At 45.3% G+C, this 23,286-nt stretch overlaps 1 protein-coding gene across 3 annotated transcripts in view; it reads left to right on the plus strand.

Moving 5' to 3' along the window:
* The window catches only part of B3GALNT2 (beta-1,3-N-acetylgalactosaminyltransferase 2), a 63,867-nt gene extending 40,779 nt beyond the window's left edge, over positions 1-23,088 (plus strand). For 2 of the 3 annotated variants that reach the window (XM_042909403.1, XM_042909401.1), the window contains 7 exons: positions 7,209-7,319; positions 10,321-10,399; positions 16,028-16,211; positions 19,653-19,778; positions 20,360-20,519; positions 21,131-21,187; positions 22,942-23,088. In XM_042909403.1, coding sequence (XP_042765337.1) covers positions 7,209-7,319; positions 10,321-10,399; positions 16,028-16,211; positions 19,653-19,778; positions 20,360-20,519; positions 21,131-21,187; positions 22,942-23,088 — 864 coding nt within the window. The remainder of the gene's footprint in view (positions 1-7,208; positions 7,320-10,320; positions 10,400-16,027; positions 16,212-19,652; positions 19,779-20,359; positions 20,520-21,130; positions 21,188-22,941) is intronic. The other variant, XM_042909402.1, reaches the window with a different exon arrangement.
* The last annotated feature ends 198 nt before the right edge of the window (positions 23,089-23,286 follow it).

The following is a 23,286-nucleotide window of genomic DNA, read 5'->3' on the forward strand; positions in this document are numbered from 1 at the left end:
ATTTCGTATTTTCGTTAATAGTGGCGTTGAAACCTGAAACTAATTTCAGTGAAAAGACTATTTTTGTTCACCTGAGTCACTAGAGACGTAATTGTTAGCAGTTTGGGTACTTACACACTTCCTGTTTATGAAAGTTGGAGTTCTTTGGCTGTAGTCATTTCTCCAGTCCGTAAGAAAATTGCTAAAGTTTTTTACAGGTGCAAAAATACTATAGATTTAAGCCCACCTGTTGGTTTGGATGGGAAGTTAGAAGCAGGGCAGAAAAGAATGAACACGGAAAGGGGTTGTAGACAGCGTGCTAGCATTATGGGCGAGATGACGTACGAGGTCCCACTTTTGCAACTCACGCCGTGCTGTTTTTCCTAGCTCCGGTTTGGGTTTTAGGGCCTTTGCAGGGAATTGCCATGAACAAGTTGTTTCTCATCTGAAGAGATCCCTGGCTTTCTGATTCCTTTGTATCGGCGCCAGGAGGGCATGTGAGAGAAGCCAGAGGTGGAAATTGAGCTGTGATGTGGAGGAGGAACAGGCGCAGCAAAGGGGGAGAACGCACAGCTCCCCGCTTCCCTGGTAACCGCCGGGTTGTGGAAGTTCAGCGCGTGAAGCAGGATCGTTTTGGGGGCCAGTGAGTTCTTCTGGCAAGTCCTCAGCGTAGTCCGCACTGTTGCTGTTGTTATCATAACCCGATCCCGGGGGTGCCCTTGGGTGCCAACAGGAGCCACAGGAAACAGCAAGGCACGTAAACGCCGAGTGTCCGGTGAGCGGACAGGACAGAGAATCACTTGTTTTGTCATAGTTTCCAGATACGTAGCTTCAAGGAGAAGCGCTCTTATTTGGTCATTATAGCTCTTAGTTAGGATATGGTTCATCTGAAACTGGGGTCACTAAGATTCCAGGGACCCAACTCCAAGGCACACTCTCTGTCCTTAGCTCACCTGGCTGCATCTTTCTCTTTGCTTACCTGATACACGTGCTTCTGGTGCAGCCACATCCGGCCCAGTCCTTCTTCCCTGGGGACTTCATTATCTCCTCCCTCGTTTTCCTCTTTTTAGAAAAGATTTTAAGTGGTCTCTACACCCAGGGTGGAGCTGAAACTCACAACCCCTAGGTTAAGAGTCTCACGCTCCACCAACGGAGCCGGCCAGGTGCCCCTCTCGCTTTGCTCTTAATCGTTCGGATTTGATACCCAGCTTTCTGTTCGTTTTACTCCTTCCTCCAAGGCAAACTCTATCCATCACCACCTGTTTGCTAATGGCTCTTCAATCCAACTATAGCCCACATTTCTCTTAGGTACATACTTCTGCCAACTGAACTTCTCCACGTGAATGTCCCAGGGGCATTCTAATGGTGATGTCATAATAGTAATAATATATACAATTTATTATTATTATTGTCATATCATCTCCGTCCCATCTGTTCTCCTCTTTCCCTGTATTTTCAGTATTGGGTACTAGTATCTTTTCTCCAAGGCACCCAAACCAGAATTGTGGGATTTATCCTCAACTCTCATATCCAGGCACTCACTAAATCCTATCAGTTCTTTCTCCTGAACAGATCTGGTATCAGTTCTTCCAAACTTTACCACTATTAAAGTTTTAGAGGAAAGTACCCCGAGGGCAAGAGACTATTTTGCCAGGAAAAAGACACATGATTAACCCAGAGCAGCCTCCCGTTGCCAGGGGTCTCACAGTTAGCTCTCAGGTCCAGCCCTGACCTTCCGGTTAGCTCACTCGGAGATGATCAGATTCTCACTGAGTGACACTGAATAAATTCACAGAAGACCAGTTTGTAAACCAGAATGTCCATTCATTCGACTTGAATGGGTGTTAGCTTATTTAATTTGAAAGTCATGACCCCTTCCTGGGGATCTCCTAACTGGGATCTCAGGCACCAAAAAACCCAAATCTGAACGGTGCTTGCTTGGTTTGATCACTGAATTCGATTACAACAGTGGGACGTGGCTCATTCAGGTAGGATGTGATAGGATGCTTTATATCTTCCAGTTCCTGTGTCTTTCTCCCACTGGCCATTGCTACATTGCCAGATTTCTCTCTTCACCAGCTTTTTTGGGTTTGGCCACTTGATACATTGTTTTAAGGTATTGATTTTACCAGCTTCAACCCCAGAGCACATCTCAGTTATTAGAGACATTGTTTCCTTTAATGTAAGCATTTCATTCAGCTCAGAAGCCAGTCTTTTTTTTTTTTTAATGGCGATGTAATTGACATATAACGTATTGGCTTCAGGTGTACAACATAATGATTCAGTACTGCAAAATGGTCTCACTAAGCCTACTTCACGGCCATCTCCACAGTTCCTTTTTTTTTTTTCTTGTGATGAGAACTTTTAAGATAGACTCTCTTAGACATCTTCAGATACACGTTACAGCATTATTAACTGTGGTCACCGTGCCGCACATGATTACATGCCCAGGACTTATTTATTGTATAGCTGGAAATTTGTACCTTTTCACCCCCTTCTGCCGTTTTGCGCATCCGCCCAGCCCCTGCCTCTGGCAACCGCCCATCTGTTGTCTGCATCTATGAGCTCAGTGTTTTGTTTTTGGCTTTTTAAAAAAATTTTAGGTCCCACATATAAGTGAAATCATACGGTATTTGTCTTTGTCTAACTTCCCTCAGTTACGCATGATGACCTCAAGTTCCATCCATGTTGGAAACGGCAAGGTTTCCTTCCTTTTTATGGCTGAATAATATTCCTCTGTGCGTGCATGTGTGCGCATCACATTCTCTTCATCTGTTCACCTGAGGACACTTAGGTTGCTTCCACGTCTTGGCTGTTGTAAATAATATGCAGTGAACATGGTGGCGCAGATATCTTTTCAAGTTAGTGTTTTCATTTCCTTTGGATGAATACCCAGAAGTGGAATTACTGGATCGTAGGGTAGTCGTATTTTTACTTTTTTCAGGACTCTCCGTACTGTTTCCCACCATGGCTACAGCCACTGTTTCCCTTTTCTACACATCCTTGTCAACACACTCGTTCTGTTTGTCTCTCTGACGGTAGTCACCACTCTAACTGGTGTGAGGGGATAACCTCATTCTCTGACGGTGAGTGATGTCGAGCATCTTTTCATGTATCTGTTGGCTACATGTTGTCTTTGGAAACATGTCTGTTTAGATCTTCTGCCCATATTTTAATTGGATTATTTGGATTTTTGCTATTGAATTGTAGGAGTTCTTTATATATTTTGGATATTAACTCCTTGCAAATATTTTCTCCCATTCATAGGTTGCCTTCTCATTGTGTCAATGATTTCCTTTGCTGTGCAGAAGCTTTGTGGTTCAGTGTGGTCCCACTTGTTTATTTTTGCTTTTGTTGCATTTGCTTTTGTTTCAAATCCAAAAAATCATCGCCAAGACCAGTATCAAGGAGCTTACTACCCATTTTTTTCTAGGGGTTTTATGGGACCAGGTCTTATGTTCATGTCTTTAATCCGTTTTGAGTTGATTTTTGTGTATAGTACAAGGTAGTGTTCTAGTGTCATTCCTTTGCATGTGGCTGTCCCGTTTTCCCAACACCATCTATTGAAGAGACTGTCCTTTTCCCCCATTGTATATTCTTGCCTTCTCTTCTGTAAATTAATTGACTGTATGTGTGTGGGTTTATTTCTCAGCTCTCTCTTCTGTTCCGCTGATCTTTGTGTCAGTTTTTTGCCAAAACCATGCCGCTTGATTACAATAGCTTTATAATATAGTTTGAAACCAGGAAGCATGATGCCTCCAGCTCTGTTCTTTTTTTTTTTTTTTTGTAATGTTTATTTATTTAAGAGAGAGAGAGAGAGAGAGAGAGGGCAGGGGGGCAGGGGAGGGGCAGAGAGAGAGTGAGAGAGAGAATCCCAAGCAGGCCCTGCACTCAGCACAGAACCTGATGTGGGGCTTGATCCCACAAACCGCGAGACCACGACCTGAGCCGAAATCAAGAATCGGACGCCTAACCAACTGAGCCACCCAGGTGCCCCAGCTCCGTTCTTAAGATTGCTTTGGCTATTTGTGGTCTTTTTGGTTGGTTTCATACAAATTTTAGTATTATTTATTGTATTTCTGTGAAAAAGCCGTTGAAATTTTGGTAGAGATTGCATTGAATCTGTAGGCTGCTTTGAGTAGTTCGGACATTTTAACCACATTAATGCTTCCAGTCTATGAGCTTGAGTATTTTTCCATAGATTTCTGTCTCCTTCAGTTTCTCGGAAGGCAGTCTTACTTGTTCTCGCCTGGACTCCTGTGATAGTTCCCCTTCTCCCTGCCAGCCGCTCTGGGGCTGTGCTGCTGCCGGAGTGACCTTTCTAAACCGCAGCTATGACGTGTCACTCTTGGGCTTGCGAACTTAAGCGCCTCCCACCGCCTTCGAGATGCAGGACAGACTCTCCATTACAGCAGCCACAGGCGACCTTAGGCTGCCTTTTACGTCTCCTTCCCTCAGCCTTGCGCTTCGGCAATACTGAAGTACTTACCACTGTTCTGAACACGCGGTGCTCTTTCAAGTCTGCCTTTTGATGTGTTATTTCGTCTGCCTCTCACTTTTCTGACTCACATGCCTTCAAGACTTAGCTCCGTTGGCACAGTCATTTGAAATTTTGTCCAAACTCCTCGAGCAGGATGGCTCTCCTTTGTTACTGAACCTGTCGTGGCACATCGAGATGATCTGAAGATACGAGCGATTGCGTTTCTTCAAATCTTCGAATAGCCCGCAGCATGCTACATAGTAGACATTCAAAAACTTAAGGAACGGCTCGTGCCTGAAAGAAGATTGACCCCAAATTTATTTCATCATATACATTTGTTTGGTTTAAAATTTTTTTCCCTGATCATAAAAGTATGAAAACACATGAAAAGAATACAGATTCACTGTTGAAAACTTGACAAAATATAGAAAAGCTAGCAGAATACGACGATGTCCATCTGTTTCCCAACATATTTGGTGTATTTCTCCCCGGTCGTGTGTTTTTCTTCTGTGGGATTGCTGTTTGTTTTTACAGAGTTGAGGTGCAATGTCAAGTTGAATAGAGAGTTAAGGCCACCCAGGGAGAACGCAGAAATTATCTGCACCCGTTTCCAAGATAAGACAGTGAGATCTTTAAAGGGGCACGTCACTGCCTGCGTTCCTCCCAGGGGTCACAAAGTTCTGTTGTGCTGAGCAAAGACACTGTGCTGTGCGCGCTGTCACCGACCCTGCGCACAGCCCTGTGAGGTCGGCACCGCTTTCTCTTTCGTCACGGTCAGGCAGTGACGACCGCAGTGTGAGTGTGGGCCTGCTCTCAGGAACCCTGGAGCTGCTCAACGTATATCAGGAGTCTCACCAACAATGCAGAAGAAGGATCCATTAGCTGAATATAAGGTGACACACTGTGCGGGGAATCCGGACTCTGTCAGTGTTTTTATCTGTTCCCACAGAAAAGCTGTAATGCTTTAAAAAAAAAAAAAAAAGCTTTCAAACCATTGGCCTAGCTTGTTGGACTAATTCAGTTTCGTATAGTTTCCTTATAATCCTGCATAACTGAGACACTAAAGCACTTAATTTTAATATGTGAAAAATTTTAAAGAATATTAAAGCTGTATCTTTTGTCTCGTGCTCTAGACCAAAATTCATTCCAATTAATTGTGAGTTCAACATTGAGTGCATGTTTTTCAGGTGCCTGTTGTATGTCAAGCCATTCTAGGTGCCAGGGACCTAGTGGTTGGTAAAACGGACAACATCCCTGCTCTCATGGTGCCTGCATTCTAGTGGGAGCAGTTAGTTTGACAATAGGAACGTACACAAGGGAGAGCAGAGTGGTAAGTGGTATTAGGAGAGGAAGGCTGATGCGGTAGAGAAAAGGTGGCAGCTGGCTGCCTTCCGTTGGATCTCTGGAGCAAGCCCCTCTGGGGGGCTGACCGTGGAGGTAGCCTGAGCAGTAGAAGGGAGCAGCTGAGCACCCACTGAGAAATTAGAAGACACTGGAATGTAAATGTGTATCAAACCTTGGGGCAGGGGAGTGTAACTTTCTAAGCCCACAAGTTAATGGTAATAATCACAAAGGAAAAGCTTGTCCATTTTGACAAGATAAAACTTACGGACCTTTTAACTTAAAAAGAAGAAACAACAACCCATAGTGTTAAGTGGCGAACAATTCCGAAGAACTGTTTTAGCGTGTGATACATACGCAGGATTATTGATTACCAGATAATACAGATGAATAAGAAAAATAGAAAACTCAGCAGCTAAATGGCAAAGAAGTATGAGTCAGGAATTCCCAGAAGAGACTATATAATTTATAAACATCACTAGAAATCAAAAGAAACACAATTAAATGAGGAATCGTTTTTTTTAATCTACTAAATTGATTTAAACTTCTTTGCTTTTACCAATATCCCATACTTGGAAGGATACAGTGCAGTTGGTATTTTTGTAAATTGGGAAAGATGCTATCAATTAGTATAATTTCCTTTTGAAAAAACAGCTAGGCATTGTGTCCAAAATCCATACAAAATATCTCTGTTTCTTGTCCCTGTAATTTCACCCCAGAAAACTTACCTTAAAACAAAACAATTAGGGAAAAATAAACATTTACACCAAAACGTGATTTATTAGCTTTTTTTTTTTTATTTTTTTGTTTTTAATGTTTATTTTTGAGAGAGACAGTGTGAGTGGGGGAGAGGCAGGGAGAGAGGGAGGCACAGAATCCAAAGCAGGCTCCGGGCTCTGAGCTATGGGCTCTGAGCTCATAGCTCAGAGCCCGACACGGGGCTCGAACCCATGGACCATGAGATCATGACCTGAGCCCAAGTCGGAAGCTTAACCGACTGAGCCCCCCAGGCACCCGTATTAGATATTTGATAGAGCCCAGATGTCTGCCAGCAGGGAGGTGTTTGACTCGGGATGCATGCATGCAATGGCATGTTAGATACATACGAAAAAGGATGGTTGTAAGAGCTGCGGTAGCTTCAGGAGATGCTTCAGTGTAGTGGGAAATGCAAACAGCAGTGTGCAAAATTGTCTCCACACTCTTTGTACTTGTTTTTTCAGATGTGCATGAAAAAAAAAAATGACTCGAGAGTATACACCAAAAAATGTCCACAGTAGTGTCGGAGTAGCTGGGATAAACATTTAACCAATAGGTCTTAGGAAAAAAACTGATTTTTCTTGAAAAACTTACTTAAAACCTCAATGGCAACAATAAAGAAATTGACTCTACTTCATCTTTCCACAAAAAGAGCTTTGAAGGTACAATCGTGTGGGAGAGCCAAGACCTCCAGGGCCTCGTGTCAAGAAATCTGCACAAAGTGACAGTAAATGATGGCGGGGGAGTTCTCAGAGTCATGACGGTAAGCCCTCCTTCTTTTCCTGAGCTTGTTCGGCATACTTAGCATTTTCTAACACATGAAGTGTTTCTAAATTTACTTTTACATCAACCCCGGGAGTATGGAACAGCGAATTGTGTGTATTTTAAAGCATGTACGGCAGAAAGTGCCGAGTCACCGTAGTGAAATTGAGCAGCTCCTATGTTCTACGATCGTGTGACCCCAACCAAGTAAATACACAGTTCTGCCTTAGGATAGGTGCCTTTCTATTTTGTCTTAAGTTTATTTATTTTGAGAGGGAGGGGGCGGAGCATGAGTGGGGCAGGGGCAGAGAGGAAGGGAGAGAGCATTCCAAGCAGGCTCCGTACTGTCGGCACAGAGCCCAGCCCAGGGCTCCATCCCACAAACCGTGAGATCACAACCTGAGCCGAGATCAAGAGTCCGACGCTTAACCGATTGAGCCACCCAGGCACCCAGGATAGGGTCCTTTTTAAAACGTGTGATATATTCTCAATAATTTTTAAGCTAGCGTTCTTGAAGGACACTTGCTCAGTAGTATTCAGAACATTCACTGTCACCCCACAGTAGGTAGTTAAAATAGCACGGATTGAAAATAAGAGGGAGCGTTCGCTTTCATTTGTAGTGCTGGAATCTCTGCTTTTTGTTTTTCTTTTTTTCAGATTTGCTTCAAATTTAAAACAGTGACAGGTGAATTTCTCAAAGTAAATATGGGATGATCAGGTGTAGGCAGACCTAAAATGATAAGCTTTCAGTAAACAAGTGGTGTTTGTGGTGGTGTCAGAAACACTGTCTTTCATTCTCCTTGATGCTGTGGTACAAGGATTAGGAAAGTACTTGGCATTTCATTTCAGAAGCTTAGTATATTCTCATTAATGTTAATCTTATTTACGTGAATTGATTCCTGAATTTGAAATGAATATTATGTGGTATGTTGTCACCCGTTTAGAAAACCACTCCTGGCCCACCATGAGACTTCTACTCCAGTGAGGAAGAAAGACAATAGATGGACAGATCCACAGATTCAAATATAATTACAGACTTAGCCTCGTGGGTTGTGTTTAGGATCTCATTCTTTATTACAAAAAGTCCTTTGTTTAAGATAGATGTTTTATGGAATTTAATTATAGCTTTATTCTTTTCTTACCTTATTTCCAAGGCAAGTGCCTTTAATATGTTGCCTGCTCAGGGCACCTGAGTGGTCAGTTGGTTAAGCATCTGACTTAGGCTCAGGTCATGATCCCTCAGTTTGTGGGTTGAACCCTGCATCAGGCTCTGTGCTCACAGAGCCTGCTTCGGATTCCGTGTCTCCCTCTCTCTCTGCCCCTTCCCCGCTCGTGCTCGCTCTCGCTCAAAAAATAGTAAGAGTAAATAAACATAGTATATATACTATGTTTATATATATGTCATGTTGCCTCCTTTTCTATTATTTATAAAACTTAAAAATATCCAAAATGTGTTGGAATTCTGTAGTATTAAGTTGGTTACACAAAAGGAAACAGATGACTTCTGAGTTGAGGACTAGGTTCAAATGTAAAGACTCAAACGATCCATGTTGGGGGTACATATAGCTGTAGAGAGCTAGAGAAAGCGTAAACACTGAGCTAACCTTAAAAAAAGTCCAGTAACTTAGTAGCGTGTTCTGGGAAACCCCACGGACAAAATTAAGGTTTTCATCGTAGATGCAGAAAGCTCAAAGCTTCCATGAGTCTTGGTCCCTTGCCAGCAAGTGACAATGTCAGAAACTTTTAAAAGCCAAGCTGTGACCTTTTAGATAGAAGTTCATAAAAAGTACTAAAACAATGTAAGGTACGTGGTGAAAAAATAGAGAGTCTACTCTGTATTATAGAGTATATAATAGAGAGCTTTCATAGAACTACAAAGCTGGAAACTGTAGCATTCACCTTCAGCGGTTTCCTCCACATGGAACTACAGACCGTATTGTAAATTAAATGACAAGTTCCCGCAGTCACCTCGGGACAGTGTCTGTCTGCGGCCCGAAAACACTGCCCTGTAGCGCACAGCTGCTGAAAGGTCCGTTGGCAAGAGGACCAGCCAGGCGGCCGCCGTGCCTCCAGAAGCAGTGCTGTGAACTGGCCCAGGTGGGAACATGGCGACGGCCGGGCGGGGGCCGTGCCACGCAGGTGTGCAGCACGCGAGAAACCCCGCACCCTGGGCAGGGGCATGGGGGGACTTGTGAGGTGGGGAGAGGTAAACTTTGATTAATAAGGGTCCTCCAGGGGCACCTGGGTGGCTCAGTCGGTTAAGCATCGACTTCGGCTCAGGTCATGATCTCATGGATCATGGGATCGAGCCCCACACCGGGCTCTGTGCCGACAGCTCAGGGGCTAGAGCCTGCTTCGGATTCTGTGTCTCCCCCTCTCTGTCTGCCCTTCCTCCTCTCATGCTCTGTCTCTCTCTCACTCTCAAAAATAAATAAACATTAAAATAAAATTTAAATAATTTTTAAAAAATAATAAAAAGTCCTCCAGTCCTCAGAGGCGGAAAGGACCGTCGCTGACGGTTGGCACTTTCCACCACATCAGAAATCGGTAGGGCTGCATCTGAACGGTCTGTTTAGAGGGGCTTTTCTCTGCATGGTGGAGCCGAGGTTAAAAATGGGCTTGGGTGCATTTGAATTCATCAGTTTTCCTCTCCAAGAAATCAGAGGTGGTAATAATTTTTTTTCCAGCGGTAGGGTTGAGAGGTAAAAGAAGAGTGGTTGTTATACTCTTACTGTAGCAAGTTCAAGAGTATGTGGTCCTGTGTAAGTTGGAGTCTGAACACTGTATGGACTGCTCTGTGCCCCTGATGTAGTATTGCGACTGGATGACAAAACGAGGAGAGTACTGAGGTCAGCCCGATCGTGTAAGTCTAGCGCGTCAGCTTCATAGGTGGATTTAGCTGCTGTGGTGTCAGTTATCGATTTTGCCAGATCAGTTTTAAAGTAGGAGAAATGTATTTTTAGCATTGAAAGGCTGAGCACTTGTGTTCTTGTTTCTTCCAGGCCGGGGAGGGCGCCTTGCCTCATGGATTCATGGAAGGTGTGGAGGGAGTCGCAGGTGGTTTTATTTACACTATTCAGGGTAAGTGGGCTGCTTGAAAGCTGAAGAGGGCCCTGATTCTTATGTACCTAATCTTCATAGTTTGACATAAAAGCTGATTTTTTTTGTCATTAAAAAAAAAAAGCTTTATTGATCTATAATTCACGTTCACTTTACACTTTTAAAGTGGTTTCCGGTGCATGAGAGTTCTGTAGGTGTCTCCACTAACTGCAGACCATTTCCGTCACTCCACAAAGCAACCCTGTGCCCGGTAGCAGACACTGTCGTCCTCCCCTCCCCTGGCCCCTACCAACCATCACCTGCCCTCCGTCCTTTCCGACCTTAAATGTAAGGATTTATTTCTGGGATCTCGGTTCTAATCTATTGATCCATGTGTCTGTCCTTATGCCAGTACCGTGCTGTCTTGACTGCCTAGTAAGAGGTGATGTCAGAAGTGTGAATCCTCCAACTTTGTTCTCTTTCGAGATTGTCTTGGCTCTTCTGGGTCGCTGCCTTTCCATGTGAACTTTAGGATCGGCTTGTCAGTTTCTGCACACAAGCCAGCTGGGATTTTGAAAGCGGTCGCAGTGAACGTAGATTGTTTCGGGGAGCGTTCCACCCTGACATTCAGTCTCCGATCCATGAACATGGTATCTTTCCATTTGTTTAGGTCTTACTAGAGTCTTTTTAGTGGTTTTGTGGCTTTCAGAACACAAGTCTGGCATTTATTTTGGTTAAATTTATTCTTAAATATTTTTTTTGATGCTATAATAAGTGGAATTGTTTTTTACATTTCATTTCTAGATGGTTCATTGCTAACATGTAGAAATACAGTTGATTTTCATACATCCCTCCCATGTGTTGCAGTTCTGCTGAATTCATTTATTAAGTTATTAGTTTTGTGTGTGCCTCAGGATTTTCCATATACAAGATCATGTCTTCTGCAAAGAGATAGTTTTACTTTTTTTGTTTTTCAAGGTGGAAACCTTTTGTTGATTTTTCTTGTCTAAGCGTCGTGGCTAGAGTTTCTAGAACAGTGCTGAGTAGAAGTGGCAGAACAGACACCCTTGTCTTGTCCCTGCTCTTAGAGGGAAAACATCCAGTCTTTCACCATAAAGGTGATCTTGAAAAATTAGTGGCCTTGGACTTTCTTGGCCCCGTGTGGCTGTCTTTGGTTAATCCTCCAGCCAGGTGGGGACTTCTGCAGAACTGCTAGACCCTGGCCATAGAGCTGTCGTGGGCTCAGTGCTGCTTCTCCGTCAGAAGGGAAGCAGCTCTGTTCCCCTGACCCAGGCATGGTGCCCTCTTTTGGAAGGGGTCTGTTGGACTCAGCTTCCCCTCCTGCTTCACGGTACACTTTCTCCTCATAATGTGAGTATTTAAACATACGCTGTCTTTCAGAGTACATGTTTCTCAAATCCTTCGCCTAATAGATCTCATTTCAAGGATGGCTTTGTTAGGAGAACTCCTTTAAGACTTGGGGTCAGAAGCATTCACTTAAAACTCTAAAGGGAACTTGTTATGATGGAGTTAGTGGCTATGTTTGTCTTGAATGATGCTTATTTCATATCCATCTATGAACTCCAGAGAATTCTATGTCTGTGATCTTTAAGAAAGAAAAACCATTGTTGAGGCAGTTGCTATTGGCCACTGTGCTGAACATCACTTATGGAACAAAGGTGCCCGGTCCTGTTTCTGCCTTGATGTCCCAGAGCTCTGCACACCGTGGGTTCCTATAAAAGAATTAGGACCTGGCTTCCCTGAAGGCTCTCAGTGACCGGGGAAAGCAGGGGCCGAATTCCAAGGGGAGAGTCTGCGGGGGACCCCTCAATAGCACGGTGTTGAGGATGGGACAGACCCCCAGTTTGAGGCCTCTGCATGCTGTTTGAGGATGCAAATGGGCTGTGGCTTTTATTTTTCTGCCAAACGCATCTTTATTTATAGTGTTTCCTCATAGAAGTAGTTGTATGCTTACATCACCCCAAAGGATAGGCTGGGACAGGTACATAGGTTTGGCCCATAAACTTGCCATTAAAAAACCAGCAATTTAAGGTAGATCTATTTTTAATTTTTTGAGGAACCTCCACACTGTTTTCCAGAGTGGCTGCACCGGTTTGCATTCCCACCAACAGTGCAAGAGGGTTCCCATTTCTCCACATCCTATAGTCTCCTGATTTGTTCATTTTAGCCACTCTGAATAGCACTGCTAACAGGAGTGCTGATGCATAGGGACACTTGTACCCCAATGTTTATAGCAGCACTTTCAACAATAGCCAAATTATGGAAAGAGACTAAATGTCCATTGACTGATGAATGGATAAAGAAATTGTGGTTTATATACACAATGGAATACTACTTGGCAATGAGAAAGAATGAAATCTGGCCTTTTGTAGCAATGTGGGTGGAACTGGAGAGTGTTAATGCTAAGTGAAATAAGTCATACAGAGAAAGACAGATACCATATGTTTTCAGTCTTACGTGGATCCTGAGAAACTTAACAGAAGACCATGGGGGAGGGGAAGGAGAAAAGAAAAAAAAAAAAGAGAGAGAGGGAAGGCGCCAAACCATAAGACTCTTAAAAATGAGAACAAACAAGGTTGATGGGGGGTGGGAGGTGGGTGATGGGCATTGAGGAGGGCACCTGCTGGGATGAGCACTGGGTGTTGTTTGACAATAAATTTCATATTAAAAAAATGGCAGTTTAAAATTTAGAGATCCTTACTTAATTCCAGTCCAGAGATTTTACATAAAACTAGGAGACCAGTCTGCCCAGGGAGGTGTCTGCTTACCAGGAAGCTAGTCCAGCCCCGGGGAAAGTTCAGATAAGGAACTCAGGCTGTTTCCTAAAGGGCTCGCACACCATCTGACTTGAATATCTAGCACCTTCCTTTCTTTTACCAGTTCATTCAAGTACGTACTACCAGGAGCCTTTAAAACCCCGTTTAAGGGGCCCCTGAGACTTCTGTCACTAAACTGTTCTACAAGGAGCAGCCACTGTACTCTGGACAAAAGTTTGTCATATTTTTTTTTTTTGTCACGGAGGCTAAAGGAATAAGGTTTGGGTGAGGGAAAATTTCTTTCAAAAAGTGAAATAACTCAAGTTTTAGGCTAAAGAAATGAAAATGAATAGATTGTCTTCTCCTGTACTGGGTATATCTGAAAATCTGAGTATAAATTAATTTTTAAAAATCAGGATCTAAGTGCTATTCAGAACAGTCACGTGGCACACAGATTCTTAAATGTTGTTGGGTGTTAGCATCACTGTCTGGGCCTTACCTCAAGCCACGGAGTTGAAATCTTTAGGATTGGAGCTCAGATGTCTTTATTTTTTTTTTTCCTAATGTTTACTTATTATTTTGAGAAAGAAAGAGACAGAGCATGAGTGGGGGAGGGGCAGAGAGAGAGGGAGACACAGAATCTGAAGCAGGCTCCAGGCTCTGAGCTGTCGGCACAGAGCCCGACGCGGGGCTCGAACCCATAGGCTGCAGACCGCGAGATCATGACCTGAGCCAAAGTCGGACACTCAACCAGACTGAGCCACCCAGGTGCCCCCAGATATCTATATCTTAACAAACTCCCTAGATAGATGTGATGCTTCCAAAGGCTGAGAGACTGTACACTCTGTGGTTCTTTTAAATAGACAGATCATCAGACTTAAAGCACAGACAGATCTATTACTTTATGTTATTTTTCAGATACATGCAATATAAAACAAAACATGTGATTTGTCCATCCGAAAGGCCTATATTTAATTTCTGCTCTTGCATCATTACAGCCATTCTCCTGTTCCTTCAGTTTTCTGACACTTCACTTTCCTTCCAGTGTTAAATTGTGTATGTTTGTCTTTAAAGTTAAAAGCTCTTACAGTAGAATGTAAGAGCTGGAGGGGACACAGGGTCATTTCGGCCTGTGTCTCAAAGGGCAGAAGTGTGTGTGGTCTGCCCGTGTCAGTTCGAGGAAGACACGTGTTAAAGATAGAGTCTTGGGCCCCACCCAGACCTGCTGAATCTTCAGGCTTAGGCCTGGGGATCTGTGTTTTCAGTGAGCGGTCTGACAGTCACTGACGTAGCCCACGTCCTCCTCCTGCCGAGGAGACTACAGGCCCAGAAACATGGAGCTTGACCAGCAGTCGGAATGGCAGAGGCAGAAATCAGGTTCCGATCTCCAGACCCCCATGTGGGCACAGAAGGTGGACTGCCAGATTACTGTGCTGTTTCTCGTCCTCACCCCTCAGCCACTCACTTTGTCACGAAATTTTCTCTGATTTGATCAAGACATTTGAAAAAATCCTGCCCTGGTAAAAAAAAAAATGCTGCCTGAAATTGACAGAAACGGAGGACAGTCCCTGCCCAGATGTGACAAGTGATTCATGAACTTGGGCGATAGTAAATAAATGTTTTCTAGGCACATTTTTATCATGAGATCTCACAAATATACCAAAAATAGAGAGTGCTATAAGAAACGTCCACGTACTGGGGTGCCTGGGTGGCTCAGTCGTTTAAGTATCTGGCTTCAGGTCATGATCTCAGTTAATGGGTTTGAACTCTATGTTGGGTTCTGTGCCGACAGCCGGGAGCCTGGAGCCTGCTTCGGATTCTGTCTTCCTGTCTCTCTGCCCCTCGCCCACTTGCATTCTGTCTCTCTCTCGCAAAAATAAACAATAAATTAAAAAAAAAATCCATGTACTTATTACTCAGAATTAACAAATGTTTATTTTTTCATATTTGCTTTTTAAAAAAATTTGTTAATGTTTATTTTTGAGAGAGAGAGAGAGAGAAATGGAGCACGAGCGAGGGAGGGGCAGAGAGAGAGGGAGACAAAGAATCTGAAGTTGGCTCTGGGCTCTGAGCTGTCATGTCGGCACAGAGCCCCATGCGGGGCTCAAACCCACGAGCTGGGAGATCATGACCTGAGCCAAAGTCCTACGCTTCACTGACTGAGCCACCTAGTCGCCCCTGACGAGAGTGTTTTAAAATTGATTCTTTGGCACCGGATTGTACATATCGATTAGCAATAAATACGCCTTTTCCTCAGCGCCATTTTTCAGTGGCATTCATCTCAACATGCAAGATCAGGGTAATTTTTTTTTTTTTTTTTTTTAACCCTAGTGATTCCTTAAGACCAGCATCCATCCAGTCTGTTCTGCCATTTTTTTTTTAATGTTTATTTTCTTATTTTGAGAGAGAGTACAAGTAGGAGATGGGGGCGGAGGCAGAGAGAGACAGAATCCCAAGGGTCCGCTCTGGTCAGCACAGAGCCTGATGCAGGGCTCGATCTCACAACCGTGAGATCGTAACCTGAGTTGAAATCGAGGACGCTTAACCGACTGAGCACCAGGGTAATTTCTTTAACTGCTGTACTCCGTGGTGCGGATGGGCCATATTTTCTGTTACCGACAGTGCTGGGGGGAACATCCTCGGGAGCACATGAAATACTGCCTCTAGGGCTGGGTCTGAGTGGCCTTTCCCGGTGTGCGCGTCTTCCGCCCGACAGGCCGCATTGCTCTCCGCGGAGAGCGCGTGCGCTCATCCCGGGCCGCGAGGAGAGTTCCTATCAGCTGCTCTCCGTTGGGTGTCTCGGGGAAGGAGTGCAAGTGCGCGTAATGTTCCACGTTCTGGGGCTGAAGTTTACAGTGGTGTTTTTCTCCGACTCTCGGCTTTTTCTTTGTAGAAGGTGATGCTCTCTTACAAAACCTTCATTCTCGCCCTCGAAGACTCCTTGACCATATGAGTAATCTCCACAGGGAAGATGCCTTACTGAGGGAGGAAAGCAGCGTCTACGACGACATCGTTTTTGTGGACGTTGTTGACACTTACCGGAACGTTCCTGCAAAATTACTGAACTTCTATAGATGGTAAGTTGTAAAAAAACGTCGGGCAGGTAGAATTTGTTTTATTGTTCTTTGGGTGTAGAAACAATTTATCAACATTAGACCACTGAATTTTTAAGTTTGTTTATTTAAAAAAATTTTTTTTTAACATTTATTTTTGAGACAGAGTGAGACAGAGCATGAACAGGGGAGGGTCAGAGAGAGGGAGACACAGAATCTGAAACAGGCTCCAGGCTCTGAGCTGTCAGCACAGAGCCCGACGCGGGGCTCAAACTCACAGACCGCGAGATCATGACCTGAGCCGAAGTCGGCCGCGCAACCGACTGAGCCACCCAGGCGCCCCTAAGTTTGTTTATTTTTGAGAGAGAGAGCATGTGCATAAGTGGGGTAGGAGCAGAGAGAGAGAGAATCTGAATCAGGCTCTGCACACTTTGTGGGAGTCAATTGATGTGGGACTCAGACTCCCAAAACATGAGAACATGTCCTGAGCTGAAGTCAGACGCTTAACTGACTAAGCCACCCAGGCTCCCCCTGAATTTATTTATTTACTTTGAGAGCGAGCGAGCTGGGGAGGGGCAGAGAGAGAGCAAGAGAAAGAGAATCCCAAGCCAGCTCCTCACTGTCAGTGCAGAGCCCAACACGGGGCCCAAACTCACGAACTGCGAGATCATGATCTGAGCCGAAGTCGAGAGTCGGATGCTTAACCGACTGAGCCACCAGGCACCCCTGAATTTTTTTTTTAAACAACCCTAAGGCCCCTGAACACCTGGGATGTGATCTCTTGTATCCTGGTTCTTTGCGAGAACTTTTAAAATTCTGCTGCTTTCTTATTTACATGAGCAGATCCATGACATGAATGATCTTTATCAAAAACAGGGCAAAAGTTGGTTTCATTTTGAGTCATCTGCTCTTGGAGTCAAAATCGGTCCTCTGAGTCACTGTCTTGGTGGTCTCGAGCCAGTATCAGATGAAAATCTGTGAGTTTGAAAATGGCCCCCTTTCAGTTGTGTTCATACCCACCGACCTAAACGGCCCGAGTATAGTTTCCTCGAATCCAGGTTAATGATCTGAATTCTGTTCAGCTGAACATCCACATTATATTTCCATCCTCTTCTCCACGCATTTAAAAACCACTTGCCCTGGGGCGCCTGGGTGGCTCAGTTGGTTAAGGATCCAGCTTCCAGTCAGGTCATGATCTCGCGGTTTATGAGTTCAAGCCCCGCATCGGGCTGTCTGCTGCCAGCACAGAGCCTGCTTCAGATCCTTGGTCCCTCCCACGCTCACACATTCTCTCTCTCAAAAATAAACAAACATTTAAAAATATGTAAATTAAAAAAAAATAAAAACTACTTGCCCTAATTCCAAAACTTTTATGTAAGATGAAATCCAAAAACACTTGGAGTCTACCATAACTTCCCCAACCTTTCCATATTTCGTAGACCTTGGTTGTAATTCCTACCTTTATAATAATAATGGCAATAACAACTATTTTATTTATATATATATATATATATATATATATATATATATATAGACAGAGAAAGAGAGAGAGTTAATATTACTAGTTACTCCAGGGTCCCCTAACGTGTCATTGAGCCCTTGAACACTGTCCACCCTAAGTGCAGAGCTAACACCTGCCTCTGTCTAAACCCATAGTGTTTTCACATCTTTGTCTTTACAACTTTGTCAGTGAGCTTGTTTCCTGGTGAGCCCGAGAGTCTGTTCCTGTCCCCTCTGTTGTCCTGGGCAGAGTGGGAGGTGGTCAAGCACTCTGTGGACACAGTCCCCTGGTCCTGAGGGGGAGACGGCCTGATTTGTTTATGGAAGATGATGTTTCCTAGCTAGGGCAAGTTAATATAATTTTGGGGTCACCTTGTGGGCAGAGGGCAGATATAAATAAGGGTTGGAAATTGGGGCGTGTCTGGAATATCAGGGTTTTGTTTGGATAACTAGAGTGAGAAAGAGAACCTTCTTTATTTAGCTCAAGGCTGATAGTAGGGGTTCCTGTGGTAGGGGGGCCAAGGCAAGAATATAAAGAGGCAAAGAGAAGGAGTGGAGGTCCAGGAAATGGGAAATCCGGATTGTGGAGTTCTAGGGCTTTCTATAGGGAGCTGATTGACGGTTGTGGAAGTTGAGTTGAGTTGAGATACCACCGCCAGTTTCAGCTTTGTCTCCGGTGCTCCAAACAGGTCTCTGAGGTCTCGGCCTCTCCCCTCAGTCATTACTGCCACTGTCTTGGGCCATCATCTCCACCTGCACCACCAGTGGAGGGCTCCCAGGGTTGTGGTGGGGGACCCGCTCCCAGCTGCTCGCCTGTGCGCCCTCTTCCTTCTCTGTTCAGTTGCTTGGTCAGCGACCGCAGTGTCCTTTATCAAAAAAGTTCCTCCTAATTAGCAAATAGATAGCATGTGTGCCCATGATGCTAATGAGAAATAAACCATAGAAGCACACGGTTAAGCAATTTGGTGTGGACCTATTGTTGTTAGATTCACCATTGTTGGGCTTAATGAAACTTTCTCCAGATTTCTGTCATTTGGTTCCCTAGCAAGACTCTGGGTATTTTGTTTTGTTTTAATCAAAAATGCATGGGGGTTGGCAGGGTGAGATGAAGTCAGTTTTCTACTTGCCCTCATATGTCTAGGTAAATGAAGTCACCCTCCTGGGCCTCCTAAAGGTCATTTATAATAGTTTAATAGCTGGAAATCGTTTCCAAGGGGAAATATATTTCAGTGTCATAACTCTATCTTTTAAAAACCATAAAATGTGAGTGTAGCATAAATAGTGGCACAGAACAGAGCATCTTGTACAACAGCATTCTGTGTGTGGGGCCTCGTATGACACCCGTCCCCTCATCCTGGGCCCCTGTCGCAAACACACGTTACGAGGTTCGAACGCTGAATGGATTTGGTGGCCTGGCCGGAGCAAGGCCAGTAAAGTGTTGTTTGAGCATATGTTCACTTAAGGCATCTTTTTTTTTTTTTTTTTTAAATTGTGTTCTTGTTCTTTTGTTCCTTTTATATTTTTTTATGTCTGTTTATTTGTAAGAGAGTGTGTGTGTGCGAGCAGGGAAGGGGGAGAGAGAGAGGGAGACACAGAATCCCAAGCAGGCTCTGCACCGTCAGCACAGAGCCCGACATGGGGCTCGAATTCACAAACCATGAGATCATGACCCGAGCTGAAATCGAGTCGCACGCCTCACAGAGCCACCCAGGCGCCCCTCTTTTGCACCTGAAGTCAGCCTGGTACTTCTCTGTGTTATGCCACTTAGTGAACATCCAGCAGGGACTGCGGTCGGCAGCAACTTTCTGAGCAAATGTTCTCAACATCGAAGGAACAAGAAGCTGAAAAAGTGTACAGGCAGCTCAGGGACAGCTTTTCATTAAAATATTAGCGGTGTCATCGCCTTGGCGTCGCCGTGTCTCCTTGTACGGACGCACTGACTTCCGTGTTCCCTTTTGCCAACAGGACTGTGGAAACAACCAGCTTTGATTTGTTGCTAAAAACAGACGACGACTGTTACATAGACTTAGAAGCTGTGTTTAATAGAATTGCCCACAAGAATCTGGACGGGCCTAATTTTTGGTGGGGAAAGTAAGTTAAAGCTTGTTAGCCACTTGGCCTTCAGGTACCTGATCAAATGGAATGAATTTATAATGAAATACATAAGCTGTCTTTCACAAGCAAAACGTGGTTGAGCTGGGCAGTCCCCCTCCTAGGCTCCTGGGTTACTGTACGTTGTTCACCACGTAGAGGGAAATTCTTCAAAATGAGAAACCTCAGGCTCATGTAATGAAGGAGGAGACACGATAGGGCTTTTATCCTCGTGGCCCAGAAAGAAGTGGTTAGAATAAATTGGTGACACATTTCTTGAAACTGCTGCTTCTTTAGAATACAGTGTGGATTAATGAGGGGTTTTTAGCGTATGTACACAAGATGGTCTGGCACTTCCAGAAACCCCACAAATGTAACCTTGAGAGAATCCGATAGACCATTCTTTTATACGCCACACCTGCCAGCTGGAGAATTGCTTTTCTTAGACTAAAAAAACACTTCTCATTCTTTCCTCACCTTTACAGCTTAGCCCTCTGTAGTGATAAGAAAGGGGTGCGGCCTCCTAGTGGTAGGACAGGGGTCAAACCAATACGAAGAGACCAACTTGTCTTGAATCTCAGTTTCAGACTGAACTGGGCAGTTGACCGAACCGGCAAGTGGCAGGAGCTGGAATACCCCAGCCCCGCCTACCCGGCCTTCGCCTGCGGCTCGGGGTACGTGATCTCCGGGGACATCGTCCACTGGCTGGCCAGCAACGCGGGCAGACTGAAGACCTATCAGGTGACTCGGGATCTCTGACCCAAGAGTGTACAAGCTTCACCCGGCCCAGGATCCCATCGCTGACACAGAGCCGGCGTTCCCCAGGGAAAGCATGTTAGTCTTTCTGGGTAGGATTCACCCTCAGAGGTCAGGGATGCCGTCCTCGCCTTCAGATCCTGGCTCTAAATTCTATTCCTAAACCTTTTCTTGAGCCTGCTTGTTTTCAGACTATATTTTATAAGTATAGTCCCTGGAGGAATGGAAGGCTTGACCAAATTCATAAGAAGGAAGACGATAGAGCAAGTGTTTGCTTTCTGTTGATTCCGGTGACGGTGGCAATGAACAAGCCGCCCGGCTCTGGGATCCAGTGTCCTTCACACGGTCGTGCTGGAGGTTTAAGGCCCATGAGAAGGGCGGACCGGCCACTTGCTATATTGTCTCCAGTCTTCTCCTTGCGATGTGCAGTTCATGGCCGCTGGCTTTTACTCTGTGTACAGGTGTTAATACGGTCTTGGCATTTGCTGGTAGGATAACGAGAAAACAAGTAGAGGATTACGAGAACGTGTGGCATCCCGTTGAAAGATGATACAGCATTTAAACTTTTGCCTTTAAACTTCACGGGGCACGTACAGGGTGAAGACGTGAGCATGGGCATCTGGATGGCCGCCATAGGGCCCGCACGGTACCAGGTAAGCAAGCCTGACGGGGGACTGGCCCCGGGGCACTCGGGAGGCGAAGGTCCTGTGTCAGACGGGCACAAACGGTGAATTGAAGATGATTCACAGAGCTGCACTCTTGATTGAATGCACAGTAATCCACATAGGTTCGCATATAGTATTTTTCTGAGTTTAAACCAAAAGTAAATATTCTGTAAGTTTTCCTACTCAGAGAAGAACTGGGTTTTATACGTTTGGTCGGAAATTCTTTGCCGCTTTAAAACTTAAAGAACCAGGCGCCTGGCTGGCTCGGTCGGTAGAGCATGCGACTCTTGATCTGAAGGTCATGAGTTCAAGCCTCGTGTTGGGCACAGAGATTACGAACAACAACCAAAAAACCCTCAAGGAATCAGCTGGCTTAGGTTTCCAGCAGTGGTGGTTCAAGGACCCTTCAGCCCCTCTGACTGATAGAACTAAAACACTGTAAGGTGTCTTTTAAAATAAACTGATCAGTGAGCCAGGAAAAGAATGAATTTGCAGAGACCAGAACAGAAATAGCCCTGAGAAGACAGCAGGTATAAAGCTGGGGTTTGCCTCCAAGAGTTCTGTTGAATTTTGGATTCTTGCGGCTTCCACTTTGGCCACAGGAGGTGGGGGGCGGAGGCACGTGCAGGGTCTGCCGGACACGACCTCTGCGTGGCGCCCTGGCCCCAGAGCAGGGCACCCTCGCTGCAGGAGTGAACGGGAATAAACTCCCACCTGCTGGGTCAGCTTTGACAGTCTGTGTCCTAGTGAAGCCCAATCTGACTTAACACTGAAGGTAATTTTCTGTATCTGCTAATTGTGCTGTCCGTGGTCTCTGTGGGCCTGAGTCTGTAGTTTGATGTTGCTTATGGAGCTTGTTTCTTGATGTGCTGAGAGACCGGTGTGTGTGACCTCATGTTCCTCGGAAATGGAGGTGTGTATTTAAAACTCCTTCCACAGAGGGCCTTACCGTCTACTTGAGTGCATTACCAACGAATGTGACTCATGCTGCACACCCACCCAAGTGCAGGCGGGGTTCTAGACGCTCAGGGTCAAGGCTGAGACCCAGGTTTTGTTTTCTAAATTACACACACACACACACACACACACACTTTCTCCTTCCCTCCCTCTAGGGGGTCCTGGCTGTGTGAGTCCCCGGGGCCCGTGGCCTTTTAAAACCCAGCAGGGCCTTCGGGGCACACGTGGACTCTAGCTCCTTTCCTCTGCCACCAGTTCAAACATGCTGTGAAAAGACTTGATTCTTTCTAGCATCTTTATGTTCTTAGCAGGGGTTTCTCAGGCTCTGTTGTATCACTGGGAAGTAGCTGGTGGTCAAGAGTCAGTCCTTCCTGTTCACCTTGCCGGCATCTGCTCACCTTTACTACCCTCGCCGTGACTGACCTTGGGCAAAGTACCGCACGCTCAGTCTCTCAATCGTAAAAGGGAAAGGATTCCTACCTCACAGGTTTTAGGAGAATTCACAGTGTTTATTTATAAGGCGCCCGCTGCCATCCCCAGAATACCGTGAGCTCCCATGGGAACAGCTGCTGTTACCTCTTCTCACAGCCGCTGGGAAACTTTCCGCTTGCCCTTCCCAGGCTTTCTGGTCACAGAAATCCCCCCGCTGCCGCCCCCCTCCCACCCCCACCTGCGGTGGTTTCGGTGGTTCGCACGCAGGTGTCTTTGAAGGCCTCTGCCGGCTTTCGTGGTCTGATCTTCAAATCCGTTCCACGGCTCCCAAGTTCACCTTTGTTTTTCTCCAGGACGGCCTGTGGCTGTGTGAGAAGACGTGCGAGACGGGAATGTTGTCCTCACCCCAGTACTCCCCGCAGGAACTGACCCAGCTGTGGAGGCTGAAGGAAGCGTGTGGAGACCCCTGTCAGTGCGAAGCGGCCGGAGGAGGGTCGTAACTCGCGGTGTGTGAGGCTGAGGGTGTGTGCAAGCGAGAGTCTGAGGAGAGCCTACGGTTGGGCTGTCGATTCCATGTGTCTTTCGGGATTGTTCTAGGTTGGCACTTTTTACCTGTAACCAATGTGATATTTCTAGACGTGTGCACAAAATTTCCTTTTTAAAAACCGACTGCTACTGTAGCATAAGAAAAATTTTAT

The sequence above is a fragment of the Panthera leo genome, chromosome D2 (assembly GCF_018350215.1).
Source record: "Panthera leo isolate Ple1 chromosome D2, P.leo_Ple1_pat1.1, whole genome shotgun sequence".
NCBI lineage: Eukaryota > Metazoa > Chordata > Mammalia > Carnivora > Felidae > Panthera > Panthera leo.